Raw genomic sequence first — 21,398 nt, 5'->3', positions numbered from 1 at the left:
TACGGGCATAATACAGTTAAAACTGCATTTACTCATGGGATTATGGTAATGCATAGTTATCTATGAGTGTGAATTTATTATTTATAAATTACATTTTCTTTTAGGAAGTAGTAGCATATGCTTGGTCTCTTTTCATCACATTGTATGGATTGGTTTGTATGTGTTTGGGTTGGTTTATTCCTCCAAGCAGAAATGTTTCATTCCATGACTGATGGTTTAATCATTATTAAATTTAAAAGTTTAATGTTAATCTTACCTTTTTTGTCCACAGCAGTGTTTCAAAGTAATTGGGTTTATTTTCATTGTGACAAGTCACTGACTTTTAAATTTGTAATATTTTTCTTTTTCTTACATGCCTATGTATAATTGTGTTTCACTAAATATTAATGGTATTAATATTTAAATTTACACAAAGCTCATATAATCTTTTTACAAGAAACACATATAGTAAATAAGGATATAGATAAAGTATTGTTCAAGGATTACACTTTATTAGTTGGTTCCTATTTTAAATCAAAAGGAAAGGCACAATGATTTTTTGGAAAGATGCATTACCCAAACCTAAAATCATATGTACATACTCTGATAAAGATGGTATGCTGGCACTGATAGTAGTTGAAGTTATTAAACAATTCTATACATTAGTAAATACATACTGGATTCCTAGAACTGGAGTGAAAATTGTTAAAAGATTATTGATATCATTACTATACATGCTAACAGTGAATTAATAATTGCAGGAGATTTTAACTTTTTACTATCAAATAGAGACAGCACTAACAGGTAAGCTCCAAATTTAACATCAGCACAAAACATTTAAAAACTTTTGTTAATGATTTGAAAATGCGTGATTTATACGAATTGAAATCTGCTAGTTCATTACAAAATACAAATTATTGATTTAGATTTGGTATCCAAACTAATATTGATAACGTTTTTATTTGAAATAGTTTATATTATAAAACTGGAGAAGTACTAATAACATCTTGCTCCTTATCTGATCACAATGTTATAATATTCACTATTACCTTAAAATCTAATAATTTAGTCTATAACTAAAGAACTCCAGCTTATATAACACGATTGAAAGTTTTTAAAGACGGTTTCATAAAAGAATTATACCAATTTATGGAAATTAATGACAATGGTGAAGCATCACAAATTATTCTATGGGATGTATGAAAAGCATATTTATATGGAAGAATTAAAAGTTGGTATTTATAGAACAGGAGGAAATGGGATAAAGAAAGGAAGACTTCACAATCTAAAATAGATAAAATTAAATATGAAACCAAATGATAAAACTATAAATTCAGAATAAAAAATACTAAATCAAAAATATTAAAACATGTAATATCAATACAGTTGGGAAAATGGAAACTTCATTCCTACTCAGTTAATCCTAAATGTCTACATAAACTAGGCATTAGATCTAAGAAAAAAATAATACTAATTATATCAAAGAAAAAAATTTAAACAAGGAGAAAAAGTTAAAGAAGTAACTGACTTAAAATATATATTAGAATATTTTAGATGGAATTATAAGAATGTTAATAATATGACAACTTTATAAAATATGAATACCACAAATTACTTTCTGAAAATAGTACACAACAAAAATTAACCAAAGAACAAAAAAAAATAATACTGATAAATCTTTTCTATTAAAGGAACTAAAAGATCAGATTAGTAATATAAAGACAAATAAGGCACCATGACTTGATGGGTTAATCACAGAATTATATAAATTCATGCCCGATAATATAGTAAGGCTTTTACTGAAAGTATTTGAAAAGATTAAACATTCCTAATTATTTCTCCCTCTTGGCATTATACTCATTTCTCCTATTCTTAAAAAATATAAAGACTATAAACTTTGTTCTTATAGACCTATATCTTTGCTTAATGTTGATTACAAATTATTCATTATCCATTCTTGCCAAAAGATTGAAACATATTGTACCAAAATTAATAAATGAAGATCAGATGAGTTTAATTTTAAATAGGAAAATACAGTACATGATAATATAATTAGGTTAAATACCTTAATCAATTTAGCTAATAAGAATAAAAAATAATTAACAATAATAAGCTTGCATTTGAATAGCGCTTTTGATTGTATTAACTGGCCATACTTATTTAAAGTATTCAGAGAACACCATTTTTTCCAAAACATTTATAGATCTTATTACAAATCTGTACTATAACTCCTGTTCATATGTAAAAATTAGTTCATTTTCATCAAGCTCCTTTAAAACCTTAATGGGTACAAAACAAGGTTGTCCCCTGCCCCTCTTACAGTTTGCTTTAGCTATTGAGCCCTTTGCAAATTATATGAAATCTAATGATAAAATTAAGGGTTTCTCAACTGATAATGATTTCAGTTGCAAAATTCAGTTATTTGCAGATGATATTTTAATAACCACTGGTGATATTGAAATGCCATTGCAACAAATAATAGCATATATAAACTATTTTGAAATGGTCTCAGGTCTGAAATTTATTAACACTAAAAACATTGTTAAGAAATAAAACAATTTCTAATTATCTAAAGAGCTTTAGGTTATTTAACTGGGATAATATGCAAGTTGATTATCTTAAAGTTATTGTTACATCCTCGGTAAAATAATCAGTCCAAATCAATTATAAATTTTTTTAAATATAGTTAATAAATTAATAGAAAATTGGAACAAATCCTTTTTTACAATGGAAGTTTGACTTACTCTGATAAAAATGATTATTCTACCTAAAATGTTATATATACAGTTATTAATCTTTCTTCCTACTAAAAAAAAATCATTAAGTTAAATGCAATTCTTTTTCGATTTTACATGTGGTTTTTGGTATTTTGCTGGTTGCTCTTTTTGTTTTGGACTAAATGCAATTCTTCTTAAATTTTTGTGGTTTCCTAATAAACCGAGAATATATTTTGACTGGCATACAAAAGGTTGGAAGGATTTTGATGTGAACGTTATGTGAAATCTTCTATTTTAACCAAAATAACATTATGGTTAAACTCTTTGTATCAATTTAATTGGAAGTGTGTACATGAAATATTAATTCAAAATTATAAACACAATTTACCCTCTCATATTTTATTTGGAATTAGTAGATTTTAGTGGATCTTAAAACATTGTTATACAAATTATAAGAAAATTCTAATATCTCTCCCTTTTGTGGATTATTTCATATGCACATTTAAGGCATTTATAAATAAGAATTATATATAGTGGATATAAAAAGTGTACACACCTCTGTAAAATTGCCAGGTTTTTGTGATATATAAAAACTGAGACCATAATAAATCATTTCAAAACTTTTCTCACCTTTAATGTGACCTATAACCTGTACAATTCAATTGAAAAACAAACAAATCTGTTAGGGAAAAATGTAAAAAAATTAAAAAAATGTACACTAAGCTGGTTGCATAAGTGTACACACCCTTAAACTAATACTTTGTTGAAGCACCTTTTGATTTAATTACAACATTCAGCCTTCTTGTTTAGGAGTCTATCAGCATGGCACATCTTGACTTGTCAATATTTGTCCACTCTTCCTTGCAAAAGTGCTCCATATCTGTCAGATTGTGAGGGTATCTCTTGTGCACAGCCCTCTTCGGGTCACCCCACAGATTTTCAATTGGATTTAGGTCTGGGCTCTGGGTGGTCCATTCCAAAACATTAATTTTCTTCTGGTGAAGCCATTATTTTCTTGATTTGGGTTTATGCTTGTGTTCATTGTCATGTTGAAAGGAGAAATTCCTCTTCATCATCATCTTTCTAGCTGATACCTGAAGGTTTTGTGCCAAAAGTGAATGGTATTTGGAACTGTTCATAATTCCCTCCACCTTGACTAAAGCCTCAGTTCCAGCTGAAGAAAAGCAACCCCAAAGCATGACACTGCCACCACCATGCTTCACCATGGGGGTGGTGTTCTTTTGGTGATGTGAAGTGTTGCTTTTGCGCCAAATGTACCTTTTGGAATTGTTGCCAAAAAGTTCAACCTTGGTCTCATCAGACCATAACACATTTTCTCACATGCTTTTGGGAGACTTGCTGTATTGTTTTGCAAATTTTAGCCAGACCTGGATGTTTTCCTGTATAAGAAAAGGCTTCCGTCTTGCAACCTTACCCCATAGTCCACACATATGGAGAATACGGGAGATTGTTATTACATGTAGTACACAACCAGCACTTGCCAGAAATTACTGCAGCTCCTTCAGTGTTGCTGTAGGTCTCTTGGCAGCCTCCCTGACCAGTTTTTGTCTCGTCTTTTCATCAATTTTGAAAGGACGTCCAGTTCTTTGCAACGTCACTGTTGTCCCATATTTTTTCCACTTTTTGATGACTGTCTTCACTGTGTTCCATGGTATATTCAATGCTGTGGAAATTCTTTGTACCCTTCTCCTAATACCTTTCAACAATGAAAACCCTTTGATGCTTTGTAAGCTCTCTGAGAACCATGGCTTTTGCTGTAGCAGGCAACTGAGTAAATGTCACGAAAATCCTACTAGAACAGTTGAACTTTATTTGGGGTTAATCAGAGTCTCTTTAATTGATGGCAGGTGTGTACCCAAGAAGACTGAATGTTGTAATTAAATCAAAAGGTGCTTCAACAAAGTATTAGTTTAAGGCCGTGCACACTTATACAACCAGCATATTATACATTTTTTACTTTTTATGTTTTCCCCTAACAGATTTGTCTGTTTTTCAATTGAATTGTACAGGTTTTATGTCACATTATAGGTGGGAAAAGTTTTGAAATGATTTATTGTGGTCTCATTTTTTTATATCACAAAAACCTGGGAATTTAACAGGGGTGGGTATACTTTTTATATCCATTGTAGTTAAAGACTTACTTTTCCTATTATTCCCTATACCCAATACTGAGATGTGAATACTAGTAGTTGCTTTGAGACATTTAATACAATTAAAATTTAGAATTTCAGGAAACAAATCTATTATTCTGGCATCGATTATTAACTGGATACAAATTATACACTACTGATTTTTTTCTTTCAAAATACTGTCAAGGAAAAAAATACATGGTTGAAGATTCAAAGTTGCATTAAATATGTACATTATAGAATTAAAGTCATAATGAATTATCAGAGGAAAAATATTCTTTAAATATTAAAATTTCTGTTTAATATTAATAGTACTCTATATAATAAATCATATTTATCAATAATAAACAAGATCTTAACGGCAGAATTTACAAACATAAATTCATCTTTTTGGAATTATTATTCAAAGATAAATGGAAGTGATTTTTCTGTAAAAGATAAAAAAAAGATTCTAAAATCTATCTGGAAAACTACATCTTCTCTTTACTGGAAAATGTATAGTTAGAAGTTTCTTCATAGAATCTTTTTAACTCCTAACAAAATTGAATTAATTTATAAAACTGAAAAAAATTAAATGCCGGAAATGTAACTGTGACTCAGTTGCCGATTGGATCCATATGATATTAGAATGCAATACGGTTTTGTCTTTTTGGAATGAATTTAAAGATTTCTCTCGGGCTTTGTGGTTGGATAAATATATTATATCCAACTCACTAATTTTGTTTAATGCCCCAATACCAGATGCTATCCCTAGAACGCAGGTGCCACTGCTTTGGTCTACCTTAACCATAGCGAGGAAAATAATTAATAAAAATTGGAAATTTAAAACTGCCTTACCTTTCACTGATTTCATTTTCCTAGCTAAAGATGTATGTAAGAAAGAATTTTTAACCTTAAAAATGAGGACATAAATACTGGCAAAAACTAAAGAATTTATTAGAAAAATATTAATGGCTTTGTTCACTATTCTAATTTTGTTATCGACTTATGTAAATAGCTTCTCTTTTGTTTTTTTTTGTGAATATTTCACTTGTACAATTTTGATCTTTTAAAAATCAATAAAAATCATTTTGAGAAAGTAAGAGAGACTCTGTTATAGATTTTGGTTGATGTGTTAGTTAAATGTGTTAAAAATGTGAGATCGGATAGAGATGGAAAATTTTACATATGTGTAAATATGTTTACAAACACATACCCACACACACACACACACAAACATGCACACACACACACATATGCACTCATATACATATTAACTATGCTGATGTTAATGATATACCCTTTCAGACAAACAGGGTATGGTCTCTTGATCTGTACTGCTGCCACAAACTAATATAGAAATGACAGAGCCTATAGTTTCATAATCCACATCAGTGACTAACAAGTAATGTGTGATCGTACAAGCTTTACATCTATACCACTACTCCAAATACCATGTGAGGAGTGATTGGCCTTAACAGTATACAGCAAACGTGCCCTGCTGACTTGAATAAAACCCATCATCTGTCCCATATAAATAAGCTTTACATTGACTTGCAGCAGAGCAGAACTATAATCACTGATTCCCCAGAACCTCACCTCCCTTGCACCCATCCTAATTCATTCCACTGCTATTTTACTAATAATAAGCTTTTGTTCCTCTGCTGGACCTGCCTGATGGCTCCAATACCTTTACCCATTTGACTTTTTTGTTCCTTCAAGGATGATAGCCAGACATCTGCAAGGTAGGCAAGAGTTACAAGACCATTATTCTGCCTTGGATACTAAATCAGCCGATTCATCCACCTAGTGAGAGCTTGATGGTAGGGACCAGGCTGGATTTTAGGTCAGACAGTGTGGTCTTTACCCCCTTTTGGAGTTCTTCATCCATGCAGTGGCTCTTTCAAATGTCATTGAGTTTTCCCTGTTGTGGAAAGCATGGCTGCACATGCTGACTTCCCCAGACAGTGTGCTTGCAAAGGGAAAGTATGTGCTTAGCATGTCTTTGGTCGACAAAACAACCAGCATATGTTATCAGCTTTCTAACACCCAGTGATTCCTCCAGATGTCATCTATATGATAGGCCAGAACCCTCTTCCTCCATCACAGATGGATAACCCAACAGTAGCTGTTCAGTCCCACCCAGCCGCTATACTTCTTCCAGAGTCTAACCACTAATATAACTCAGGTCATCTAAGTTATATACAGAACTTCATCCTTCTGTAGAGCTAGGGTAATAGTGACCAAAAACTTTCCCCAAATTATTTCTACAAGTATACACATCCATAATGTTTTCCAAGACAGGTTAATGGTAAATTTTGAGTGAGAGTGCCCCCTTGTCCGTTATTGTGATAACACTGCCAGCAGTTATTATCACTCTAGCACACCAAGAATGCAAATACTGTTTACCTTTAAAATAAGCTAACCATTAAATATTGGTATGGTAGTACTTGCTTGAGATGTAACTTTTTGAAAGGTGGAAACTAACGGTAACATCATTTCAATTTACAAACCATTAAGCTAAAAATTGAGTACCAACCACAATCATTTAAAACATTCTAATAATGTTGCTAATACTCTTTACTTGAAATATCTAAAAATTAATAAATGATCTTTGTAAAATCAAGAAAAGAAGTAACTATAAAACTTATTCAAAGAAAATGCAAAAATGAATGAATTTAAACAAATATAATATAGAAAAACTCTGAGTTTATCTGAACCTATCACTACTAGTACCAAAATTAGTACTGGTTTTAGATTTGCATCTAATTTGGAATTTCAAACAGCAGTTGCGCAGTTTCTCAGGCAATGGATCTTTTAGGACAAGCTTAGTTCAGGAATGCACTCCATTTGCACTCACTTCAAAAGCAAAGGAGAAACGAACAATTGATTTTTCCTGTATTAAAATCCCATGTTCTGTATTACTTGTTTGGATTAAATTTGGATGATTGCTTTCCTGGTTTCACAGTCATTTAGTGATTAGGGGGTTATATTCAATAAATTGGTGTTCAAATAGGGTGATGCATTCCATTAAAGTGAAGGCACTGCAAATATGTACACATCTGAGAAGCCAGATTTAGTTTCATTGTCTAACATTTCTGCCGCATTTCCATGTTTTACACTCTACATACATGTTTCAAGATTAAAACCAACAAAGTTTTCTGAAAAAAATATGATTACATTTAACTCAGATTAATGTATCTTTATGAGTGTTTCACCAGAAAACAGCTATATTTTTCACTCAGGCTATCAAATTTATTCTCCACAAATACCCTGCTATAGTGTAATGCTGCTTTTGTATTGCATCATACCTTAACACTCTACCCAGTCAATTAATAGTTCATAGGTTAGTACTAGGCTAACTGCCCTTGTGGGCCATTCTAAGCCTAGCCAATTACGCCATGTGAGAATCAAACCCTGAACCTTGTGTCTGTAAGGTAAACACCTTAACTGTTATGGCAACCTCCCAAACCAAATATAATAACTACTAAGGGGCTTCCCACCAAGTGTTGAACTGTTTCCACTGACACTAGTAACTCTAAAAATTAGTTCCCAACATTGCATCTACATCTAGAGTCTATTTACTGTATTACTGAGGAATTTGCTTGCTTTAGGTAGTTAAGCTTCACTGTCAGTAAGCATGCTGTTATTAAATAGGATGTCTGCCTTAACATGTAAAATTCTTTGTGTCACACTGGTGCTGCTCTTATGATGTCATTGCTGATGTATAGTATCTTGGCTATTCAAATGCTAAACTGAGCTAGTATACATTGTGAAAGGCAAGCATTCTATTAGATGTTCATTTGTTAATTTGTACTAAACTAGTTCTAAGCCTTTTTCCAAGTCAGTTAGCTGAGCTGTATTTGTAAGGTTGCATATGAAGAAGTTTCACAGTTATTAATCCATAAGCTTTGTTTTTACTACTGCTGCTGTTTCTACCAAACTTTAACTGTCTTACTAACATAATGGACGAAGAGTTATAATGTACCCAGAATGTAAATGGGTATACCGTACATGTATAATGTAACCCGTATGCAAGTTTTCGTTTGAAATATAACTCTTAAACTTTTACCTGTAGCTATGGTTTTTAAAAGTAGTTACTACCTCTTGATCAAGATTGCAACTGAAGACAGTCCAGGCTAAGAAAGTTAAATAAATATATAAATACATAAATTATTTCATAAATCATAGCAAGGTCTTTCATTTCATGTTCAGTATACAACAGCTGTCTATTCCATAAAGCCTTGACTTTCTGTACAGTACTGCACATATATTTCTAATACAGACAGCTTGTCTGAGGTGACATACTCAACATCCCACAAGAGAAAAGCCACATTGCCAGACAGTGCCTATAATCTTGACATGAATGATATCTAAATCGCACATGTACATACCCGAGTAGTTATTTATCTGTTGCCATTTATTCTTGCTTACTAACCAAAAAGAAAGCCCTACCTGTTTTGACCTGTATAACATTGCCACTTCCTCTGCATCCATTCATCCTGTTCCACAGATGTCTTTATGCTTGAGCCTCTGTGGCAGTTTACAAAAGTGCTGCACCTATAGCTATTTTAGCAGAATGTTCAATGCAGACTTCCCTTATTTACTGACTCCATTACTTATAATTTTGCCTCTTCATTTGAATCAGATTTTTGAAGTCCACATTAAAAGATCAGAATATTTTTCTGTCACTCTTTCTCCATTTCCCATTCATTATCCCATTTTGTATTGATCTACGTCTCCCTCCCCTTTCATCCTAAATAATTTTGTTCATTGATACCTTCACTTATTAGTCTATTAACAATAGTTAGCTTCAGTATGCAAAAACACTGAAACAGTCCCAGGTCACTTGCTTGTCTTAAATTATACATGATTACCTTGTTCATAAAACAGTATCTTATTAGTTTGGTTTGATATCTTTTAATGCAGAATCAGTTAAACATTATATTTGTCTTTTGAGAGGCGTGTAATTATCATAAATAAAGACGACTGTGTGCCAGATTCATTAATGCCTACTGAGCCGGATCCAGCACTAGGTGACCTAGGCAGTCACCTAGGGAATGTTGTGTTGGAGGGGCCCACAAGCTTGGGGGGGGGGCTGCCACAGAACATATGTCTTTTTACGAATGTGGAGAAAAGTGTGTGTGTGTTTGTCTGCTTCTCTAACTTATTTTATTTGAGGTGCTGACTAAGTTTATATCCCTAGACTGAGTTTAGATCCCACTTTTGTGGTTGAAATGTTCTGAAATATGTAGTTTTGTCATGTTTAGACCTACACATTTAAAACACACTCTTAACAACTGGTGCTGCATTATAGCAGGAATGTATTTCAATATAATCAAGATGGTACATCAAAGAACATATGCATGTATGCATTGTCCAAAAACTGTGCAAGGGGCCTATGGGTTGAAAACAGTCCAAAAGTAAACTTAATCTGCCACTGGCCAGATGCCTTTCTTTGAATGTGGCTTCCAATACCGTTTCAATGAATGTGAGTTTCAAGGACAGAGAGATTTACTCTTCGTGCTAAGTGTGCCTTCATTGTTAGACTGTATTGTTTTGTTTAGCAAATGGCTATCAGTATTTCTGCTAAAAATTTCAAATAAAAGTTTTAAATATCTCTAATCATTGTAGAAGTAAAGAAGAAAATGGTGTGCACACTGCCAGGTGTGAACCGTGTTTATGATAATTGGGGAGAAATAGCCAAGTGATGTGACACTGGAATGGCTGGGGGGGGGCTGATCTATTACCCTCCTGGGGCCCCATTTGACCATGATCTGGCTCTGAATGCCTACATTAAGTGTACACGTTCTGTATTCAATAACATCCCTACCACACTTTTTGTGCTTTCTAGTAACTCAGAAAGATTACACTAAGTGTACATGTAGTCTATACATTGTGGTGATCTTTGTGAATCCCTGTCAGTATTTAAGGCTGCAAAAAAATCAGTATTAAAATTAGCAGGAAGAACATGTGAATTATGCTTGTGTTGCCTGTTCACTCAGAATGGTGTACACTTACTGTGGGCTTTAATGAATCCCAGGGCAATTATTTTATTTGTAATAGTGATACTGGGTTAATAAGTAACATGGGCTGGAATTCAGAAAGAAAGGCCTGTCTGTGGTCATGTAAATTGCATACTGCATGTAGGTAATTTTATGCGAGCACAGAAAATGCAAATCAGTGACATCTTTAGCTCCAGTGAGGAAGACATCATTACTGGCTAATTTGTTTCTCTCTCCATCACTGTTTTCTACTGTTGCTGATAAAAACAACTTGCAGTGGTTGTGTCCTCTGGCAGCTCATGCATTATTTTGGCACTGGCATTGTACCTCTGAATTGTCCAGAACTTTGTCAATCGTTCACTGTATCGTCTTGTACATTTGCTCTATCTTTTTTAACACTTTACATATTCCAGTAAATCATGGATGATTATATTCAGTCAATAATGACAGATGTTATTGCTTAGAAAGTACATGCATATTCAAAACATGTTGTTCTACTGACTTTTTAAGTGAATTAGAATAATATTTAAAAAATGACTGTGATGTTGATGATTTATCCCTTTATTATATATGGCTTTGTCCAGAATTCTTGAGGAACAACTTTGACAGATGTAACACATATCCTCATTCCCAAAAACCCATGCACATGCCCGCGCACACACACACACACACACACACACACACACACACACACACACACACACACACACACACACACACACACACACACACACTCCCCCATCTCCCCACCATTACCTCTTCATTGAACCGCACTAAACTTAATGGCAAAGTAGCTTATTCCATTGACTACTATGGGTGACCACAGTCTTTTTGTTGAGTTAATTTTCTAAGCAGAAAAACTAAAAACACTACAAAAGTTCATCACTTCAAAAAAAAAAAAAAAAAAAAAAAATACATTATTAAAAAAAGTTAAGTGTTTTTGTCTGATGATAGTCAGACTTCATCAGAGCTAAATACCACAACATAAAGCTCTTATTTTATGACATTGCACTCACATCACATAATCATAATGAAATTCAGCTGACACAGCGTAACAGCAAATTAATTAATACAGTTACAATAGAATAAATTACTTTGTATGAATTCTGATTACCAGCTGACAAAAGGGTGTAACTTTTGTAGTAAAGCATTTTTTTTTTAGTTTTAGAGTGGTGAACTTTCACAGTGTTTCTAATTTTTAATTTATATTTTCTCTGCAGTACAGCCTGTTTAGATTTTCATTTTCTGGGTTAGCCATGTTATTTTACAGTGCTGAGAGAGTCTCTGACTTACTCAGCATAGTAAATTGGTAGTTGCTGGCATTTCCAGGAGAGAGCACATGACTAATTAGCATTAGCTGCTCTCCTGGAATGTCTTATCCTTTAACACAGCCAGTGGGACCAGTCCCTGTACTGATGCTTTCAACTTGTGGAAAATTACTGTGGTGGACCATTCTCTGAATCTGAAAGTTTACTTTGAGGGGTTTGACATTTGTGATAGGGTTTACTGCTTGTTGTAACCCCTTCTGAATACCAGCCTTGCTGTTGTACATTTGTCATTTCTTCAAAATATGTTAATAAAGAAGAAACAAGAAAGAAAATTAAGAAGAAAACATAAAGGGTCCTAGAAGCAACTTATTCAAAATGCAGTGTTTGGTATGAATGCACTTAGAAGAGCAGAAGTACACATTTCTGATAAGACTAACCCTCCACCACAAAGAAAAAAATTATGTTATAGACTGTTATAACACTTACATTGTAAGCTTTGCCTTACATAGAAATTTCCAAGATGATCCTTACAGCAACTAAAAAAACTAGAATAAATATGCCAAATAATTCACATTGCTTACAAACAAGACTATTCTTATGTTTACTTGTATGTAACTGTGCAAAGAAAATTAAAAAAAAGTTATTTGTATTTTTTGCAGGTCTTTGTATATGACGCAAAAATAAATTATTCTTTGCTCGTCTGACATCAGAAATATTTTTTATGTACTACTACTTAAAGTAAACTGTGCCACATTTTGGCAGTTTTTCAGAAAATAACAGGATTCAGAGGCAAGTACTGACTGACGAGGAAGAGAATCTACCTGCATAATAACCCCAGCTGTGATAACATTTTTTTTACATTTTTTTAGCTGTTGTCCCCTATTCTACTTGCTTTACAAATGGCTGACTCTTTTATGATTCTATCAGTATAATGTAAAGAAGAAAGCTTTACAGCTAACATTTCTGGGTCATGCCACAAGGAGGGCATCAAATTGTTGAGTGCAATGTGACACATTCTTGGAATTTTCTTTTCTGTTGCTCCTGACACCACAAACATGAACATGTTGCGGCATCAGCACTCTTATTCTACTGTTCTTGCATACCTGTGCAGATCATCACGCATTCCTACTTTTAATTACAGAGCTTGCAGTATTTTTTATTTTCCCAGGTCTCTACCAGAAAACATATACCACAGAACTTGGCTTCCACTCTATCAGTCAACAGAGAATAGATGAAGTGTAGTTTTTCAGTACCCCCCCCCCCACCATGAGGCACTCCTGTCTGGGTCACTAGCCACACCTAGTTTGCTATCACTACAGACAGAAACCTGTGTCTGCACTAGTGAGGTGACCCCATGACAAGCATTATTCATGTGTGATGCCACTTGGGTAGTACTCTAAAGTCTCCAGTGACATTTAGCTGCCAATGTATGCAGATCCTGTTGGTTACGACTTGTTAATTTCAATACTAATGAAGTGGGACATATATCCTTCATGACTGAAAGTCCTCTACTATATTTTTTACAAGACATTTTTCTGTGGGTACATGCTAAGTCCATAAGTAAGGCATGCCAAAACAGTGGATTAACCGCTAAACATTTTTTTTAAAACAAGAAAATTTTATTAAACCATCACTTACGGCATAAGCACTCTTGCATTTATATAAAGAAAAACAAACCACACTGACACAATCCTAGTTGCAAGCATTTTATATCACAAACTAGACTGACATACTCCCAGTTGCAAACATTATACATCACTTATAATCTACCCAATCATTTTCAGTCAAACATTACATAGCTCGTTTAAGTCCTACTTTATTTTAAAATTCTTTACTCCCCTGTATGTATTGTTCCGTTCCTACCCTTTTCTAAGCTGCTGTATCTCTGTTACTATATTCATGACTTCTAATATAGTTGGTTTAGATTTTGATTTCTATTTTCTAGTAATCACTTTTTTGGCAGCCACCATAATTAGACACTGCAAGGCCTTACCATCTAGGCAATTCCAATTCGGTATCATAGCTCAATAAAAACATCTCCCTCATCACACCAATCTGGCCACCCAGCATCTCCAACAGTGCATCCCGCAGGGAATCCTTAAAGTTCACCAACCCACTGCACCCTCAGAAAATATGTTCCCAAGTACTCTTTCTTCCCTGTCACACCTCCAGCATTTGCTGTCTAGCTGAGGAAAAATTCTCTGGAATCTACATGGGCTATACAAATATCTATGTAAACATTTCCAAGCAAAAATCTTAAATTTTCTAGATTTTGTTGCATATTTGGGAGACACATATATCCTCCCATTGTTTCTTTGTGAATTGCTTATCCAGTCTCTCTTCCCAATCCTTTCAAACCTCCTCTGATTGATTCTTATAGTTATCATGCAATATTTTATATGGTGTACTAATTATTCCATTTTTAATGGCGACTTCTGTTCTAGATTCTACTGAAAACTCCATCAGTGCTGTTTTTTCATTTAGGACCCCCCCCCCCCTATTTCTTTCTCTTCATCTATACTCTGATATCAATCCTTGATAGTGAAGGCAATCTCTAACCTGCAGTCCAAATAAATTCTTGACCTCTTCCCATTTTATTACCTTTCTCTCTCAAGTTATTTGCTCCCAATACATTGGGTCCTTTGCTAGTTTTCTCCAGGAAATTCCACCCCCTCTTGCCTGTTGTCTATATCCTTAATTGCAGTCATCTCTATAGTCAGAATATCCTTTCTCCATTCCTGTGTTGGCATAGTTCTTAGAATACTTTCTGCTAATTTATGGATATAATATTCTGTATAATTATTGTTATTCTCCCTAAAAGCCTGCATCCAAAATCCTAGTCTCTCCTTGTTTCTTGAGCTTCCTCCCTGCTTCAACATCATCCCTTTCCACTTTGAATTATAGTTTTCGGCTTGTGCTATGTATAGGAGCCTTAACTGTGTAGCTCTGAAATACCCCTTCAAATTAAGTAATACCAATCTGCCGTGTTCTACTGAAAGAATCAGCTTATCCCATTTAACTCTTGCCATCGTTCCCTCCCAGATAAAGTACTTCAGCTCTTTATTAATTGCTATCCACAACTTCTCCTCTGGTTGATAAAAATATACCTGACCTATGTATAAGTATAAAGAGACTAAAAACATTTTGACTGCTTGTATCTTACTATCCATATCCTTATAACAAAGCTTACATTTTCTCAGTTTTTGTATTATCTTTTCTTTAGTCTATTCTCACATATCCTTAGCTACCACACCAGAATAATTTTTAATCCATGCTGCTAAATACTTCATTTATCATGTTGCAATAAACACGGATATAGCTGAACCAACTTGTGTGTGGGTACATAATTTACTGCTATTGCCTTTGTTTTAGCTTCATTAATTTTATATCCCAAAAAGATTTGTAACTCTCAAAATGTTCCACAACACTGTAATGTCTCTTTTTGGTTTTGTCAGGTATAAACTAATATAATCTGCAAACAGAGCCAGCTTTTCTTGACTACCATACAAATGATATCCTTGAATTTCGGAGTCTCTTATTTTCTTAGCCCGTAGTTCTAAATATAATGCAAATAAAGGGGAAAGAGGACACCCCTGCCGGGTTCCTCTGCTCAAGCAGAAATTATCAGACAGGATCCCACCAACTTTAATTTTCACCTCTGATCCCTCATATATCCTCCTAATCAACCTTATGATTTTTTTCAGTAAATGCAAATGCTTTCACCGTCATTCCTATAAAGTCCGAGCTTATTCTGTCAAATGCTTTCTCTGTGTCAAGACCCACCAAAAATGGTATCTTCTTGCATTCTACTTCCCTCTGGATTATCAGTGTTCTGTTAATGTTGTCAAATGTTTGCTTCCTCTCCACAAAACCACATTAATCCATATTTATCCATTTTGGCATAACTTTTGTCATTCTTTTAGCCATTGTAGACATGAACACTTTATAATCATAGTTTAGTATTGAAATGGGCCTGGATGAAGCTGGGTCTGATGGATCTTTTCCCACTTGAGGTATTACAGCTACCACTGCTTTCTTCTAGGATGTTAGTACTTCTCCACCTGTTAAAACACTGTTAAACAAAAACCTTCCAGAGCTTTATCAGTTTTTTCCCTCATAGCTTCCAACTATCCAGAGGAATACCATCTATTCTTAGGGACTTTCCTGTAGACTGGTTATACATCACAATTTTATCTCATCTCCTCCTGTCCTAACCGTTAGTGACTGAGCCTCATCTACGTACCTCTAACCTTGGCATATTTAATTCTTCCATAAACATTTCCATTTGTATCTTTTCTTGATTTCCATATTTCTCTGCTTTATACACACGTTCATACATTTTCCAAAATATTTATAATACCTCTATAGGATCTATTGTTACCTTCCTTATTATAGGCTCCCTAAACTTGGTGACAGAGCATTCTACTTTCTGTTGGCCTGAGTCATTGTGCTTTTGTGCTCTACTGTTATTATCAAAAAACAGTTGCTTAAGAGTAATCTTTCTAAACTTGTGTATTTATCAAGGTGATCCCTTATTTTCTGATTAGCATTATGCAGCTGATCCTCCTCTTGTTCTGTGAGATTCCCCGTATTCTGCAATACTTTAACATTTGTTAGTCTCTCTAAATAATTCTTGTTACTTCTTAATCATAGCTCCCTTTCTTTTATTTCCACCCTATTTTTAAACTCCACCTTAATTTTATCCCACTCCCTAGCTATATTTTCAGAAGAAATTTCTATTCTAATAGCTTCTGAATAACCTCTTCTACCCATTCCTTAAATTCCTTTCTTTTCAACAGATAGGTGGAAAAGTGCCACTGTCTCATTTTTATTTCATTACCTAGTGTTTTTATTTTAGTTATTATTGGTGCAAGATTGTAAATAGTTATTGGGTGTGTATCAAGACCTTCAATTATATGCACATGTTCCTGTGAAATGTAAATTCTCTCTAGCCTAGCCCAGTTTTTATATCTTGGAGAATAATAAGTAAATTCACTCCAAACTCCTGTTACTGAATTCACATCTTCCATGCCAAGTATTTTCATAATTTTTTTTCAAAAATCTGCCCTTCTTTGTTATACCTTCCCTTCTGGCCCCCAGACACATCTTCACTGTCGCAAATCAAATTCCAGTCCCCAGCTATAAGTAATATTCCTTGTTGAAAACTGATTATTTCTCCTACAGTTTTCTTAAGCTCCATTATAGCAGTTTTAGGTGGAATACAAATACATGCCAGTGTAATCCTCCTCCTTTGCCAGTAGCCCCTTAGCACTACAAATCTGCCATTATTATCTTTTTATCCTGTTCTATCGCTATTGGAACTCCTCTTGCAATTAATATAAGTACTCCCTTTTCCTTTGTCCCAAGTATTCTGCTGAATAACCATGCTGAAACCTTTCTTTATCAAATTCACATGTTGAGTTCAAAGTGTGTCTCCTGTAACATAGCTATTCATACTTAATATAGTTCACTACTCTTTCTTTTTTGTATTTATCTGTCAGACCATTGGCATTTAAAGGCATTACAGAAAACATCATTGCATTAAAAAGTTATTATTCACACCTGTCATGTATAACACCTTTTTGTTAAATGTCTAATTCCAGCTTTAGTGTTACATGCATACACTATTTGAAAGATTGAACTTTTATACAGTTGTTTCTTGTCATAGCCATTTTAGCCTATGTCAAATCTTACAAACCATTTTGTTTTATTCATAGCCCTCAAACAAACAATAAAAAGCACCCCAATACCCCCTCTAAAATCTATTAACTTAATTCTTCTTCTTTTTTAAGCTTTTCCCGGTTAGGGGTCGCCACAGCGGATCTTCTGTCTGCTCATGATTGGCAGTGGAGATTTACGGTGTCGAGTTGCCAGCCCGGTGCCCAACCTTCCACAGAAGGCACACACATGCACACACTCACACCTAGGGCCAATTTAGAGTGTCCAGTCCACCTACTGCATGTCTTTGGGATGTGGGAAGAAACCGGAGCACCCGGAGGAAACCCATGCGACCACAGGGAGGACATGCAGACTCCACACAGAAGGCACCCCAGCTGAGAATCGAACTGGAGAACCTCTTGCTGTGAGGCAGCAACGCTAACCACTGAACCACCGTGGCCACCCTAAAATCTATTAACTTAATAAATACTGAAATTTTGCCTTCCTAATTGGAACAAAAGTCCCAACCTGACAGCCACACTCACAGACTTGAGTTAACTAAAATAAAGGTTAAATATGTCAAGACGTATGGTGCAGCCTATGCTACTACTAAGTGCTAATTGGATTTGTCTTTTCTTTATAGTCTCCCAGCTGGGAAAACCCCTGAATGCTTTTAGAGAACATTATGTCTTAGCCAGTTTCTCTTCAGCCAATCACTTTATACCAGCTAGTAATCAATTTCTCTTTATCACATTATTTCCATGGAAACATGAAGACCAGCTGCAGAACTGCTACTCAGCATACATGTATTTGCTAGAACAATGCCTCATAATATTCAATATTCTTTTTCATTTACTTGCTTACTCTTAAAACTTGTTACTAAATCAAAGGTCCTTAATCCAGTCATTTCCCCATGCATGAATGAGAAAAAGCACATTATTTTTTCTGTTGTCATGCTCTTTTAACCAGGCTTTTTTTCATTGCATTGCCTACATTTCTTAAAACTGAACAAGAAGAAAGAGAGAAGGGAGAAAGAAAAGAAAAAAAAAACAGCACCTGTTTACCATCCCCATTACACTTAAAATAACTGAGAAAATTTTACTTTATAGCATGCAAAGAAAATCATATACCACAAAATTAGTGCTAGTAAGAAAACATTCATTATTTACAGTTAATTTTCTCCTTCCTCTGTCCCTCCCCAAAGCATTTTTGAACATTAATGACATGAAGTGGGGCATATGCTTTCGAGTCCCCCACAAGTCCAACCAACAAAATTTGAAAATGTCCAATATTTCCAGATTTTCTTGTTCTGTCATATTTCACACATATAATTATTGCATTGTAATTCCACATTAAGTTACTGTTTTTATTACTGTTCATCTCCATCTCTCAAATCATGTCTCCACTTCATTTCCAGTGTACTCTTGCTTCTTCTAGTCAACTCTCATGCTCTCTTCCTTCACTCCAACATTTTTCGATGAAACACTGGAAAAAGTTTCAAAGGTACAGTCTCTCTGTGGTCTTTATTACCAGAAGAACAAGAAGCATAATCTCTTTTTGTTTCACAGCTCACTTTTTATTGGACTAATGTTAGTACTTCATCAAACAATGATTTTGTCCCTCCAGAGAAGAATACTTTGAAGACAGCTGGGTACAGCAGTTTGAATCTCACACCTGTGTCTTGACATTCCCTGAACAGTGGAATGAATTTGCTTCTCTTATTCCTGGTGTACAATGAGTAATCATTATCCACAAATGTTCTCCTGTCTCCCACTTTTAGTACTTTGTCCTTCTGACACAGTTTTGTCAGAATCAACTCCTTCTGCTGGTAGGATCACATCTTTACAATTAAAGGTCTAGGTTGCTTTCTCATAGCCAGGTTTGGAGCATGCACACAATGTGCCCTTTTAACTAGCAACTCATGCTGTGGAATACCAGTCCAGTTGTTTATTTGTGCTTTCATAAAATTAATGCAGTCTGTTCCTTCCAGCTTCTCTGATATAGCTGAAAACCTCAGGTTTTCCCTACATGCTCTATAATAATAGAAACATCTGTTTCTGAGCAGTTTCATATTTAGCCAGCATTTTCTTCATTTCAATCTGTAATTCTTTCAGCTTTATCACTCATCTGAATATTTTTTTAAAGCTTCTTCAGTTTTTCCAGCCTTTTGTTGTTTGTGTTGATATACGTCATCAGTGTTTCATTAATTTTAACCAGGTCTGCATGCAGTTGTTTTATATCTTCCTGTAGGTTACTGCAATTCATGTCTGGAGGTTGCATTGTTCTTTGCTGAAGAGCTGCAGAACTTTCCCGTCAGTGTATTTTCCTCACATTTTGTAGCTGATTTTTTCCAGGTCCTTGTATTTCTTTTTTCCTGACATCTAGGCAGTGCACTTACTAGCCAGTTGCTGAAATGTATCCATAAACACAAGTCTGCTGTTGAGTTTCTGTTTTCACACTGAGAGCTAGAATTAAGCTGTTACTCAATGTGCATCTTGGAAGAGCCTATTAACTGCTAAACGTTACACAGTATGAGGGTATTAATCATTTCTTATCATAATAGTTCATTGAGTTAAGTCCAATAAATTAAATATCAAAGGTTACTTTCTCTATAGTTTATTTGATAAGCAGGTATGTAGAATAGTCCTGATACTATTTTCAGCCATAATCCAGGCTAAAGGGAACAACATATGTTATTTCTAAATGAGTACAGATCATAATAAATGTGAGAGAAGCAACTCATTAAAGATGCAAGAGAAACTGATTTCAAAAAATTAGACCATCCTCTGGAAGCTAAGACAACAAACATACACATTTTCTCTCTGAAATGACAACATTCATTGGCAGAGTTTATAACCTGTCCAGCCACTTACCTCTTTAAGGACTTTATCAATTAAAGCTGCCATTTTTCCAACTTCAAATAGAATGTGGGAAGTTACCGGAACTGTTTTTATTTCATTGCCAGGCAGAAATGTCAGGAGACGTACCAAATGTTTCCTCTTACTCAGGCCATAGTCTAATAAATGTTTAAAATGTTTAAAAATTACTATTGTAACATCAACATACTGCTTTTTAGTTATTTTTATATTATATCTTAATGGAATTAATAAAAGTAATTCAAAATATTAACTTCATTATATTCCTTATGATGGTGCTACAATTTCCTGTCCCATTTGTTAGTGGTTACCTTAATTAAACACCAGAATTATTCTAGGCCTTCATTTAAGTTGTTGTTGTTGTGTCTTTCGGCTTTTCCCGGTTAGGGGTCGCCACAGTGGAACTCCGGTCCGCTAATGATTGGCAGATAGATTTCTACATGCCGAGTTGCCAGCCCTGATGCACAACCTTCAATGAAGGTACGCCCATTCATGCATGTCTCCATGCAGAAGGCGCTCTAGCTGAGAATCGAACCAGACAGTGTCTTATTGTGAGGCGACAACGCTACCGCAGCACCACTGTAGTAAATGTGGTCTTACCATTTTATTGCATAACTTCTAAAAACTTCACCACAAAATGTTGGTTAATGTTACTCTAATCTGTGATTTAAACAACCTCTGTTTTAAACACAGCCCTTAGATAAACTAAATATGTTGATAAAACACAACTTAGCCAATAAAACTTAACTTTTACTAAAGCAAATAA

The 21,398-nt window shown here is 34.4% G+C and overlaps 1 protein-coding gene across 1 annotated transcript in view; it reads right to left on the bottom strand.

Annotated features, from left to right (window-relative positions):
- LOC122806753 (hydroxylysine kinase-like) overlaps window positions 1–21,398 on the bottom strand; it is a 272,613-nt gene that overhangs the window by 180,633 nt on the left and 70,582 nt on the right. Inside the window, exon 3 of the mRNA XM_044077443.1 lies at window positions 20,630–20,772. Coding sequence (XP_043933378.1) covers window positions 20,630–20,772 — 143 coding nt within the window. The remainder of the gene's footprint in view (window positions 1–20,629; window positions 20,773–21,398) is intronic.

The sequence above is a fragment of the Protopterus annectens genome, chromosome 7.part0 (assembly GCF_019279795.1).
Source record: "Protopterus annectens isolate FY-2018-M chromosome 7.part0, PAN1.0, whole genome shotgun sequence".
NCBI lineage: Eukaryota > Metazoa > Chordata > Ceratodontiformes > Protopteridae > Protopterus > Protopterus annectens.
Note: the sequence above shows the minus strand (reverse complement) of the source record. Positions and strands in the feature narration are given on the sequence as shown.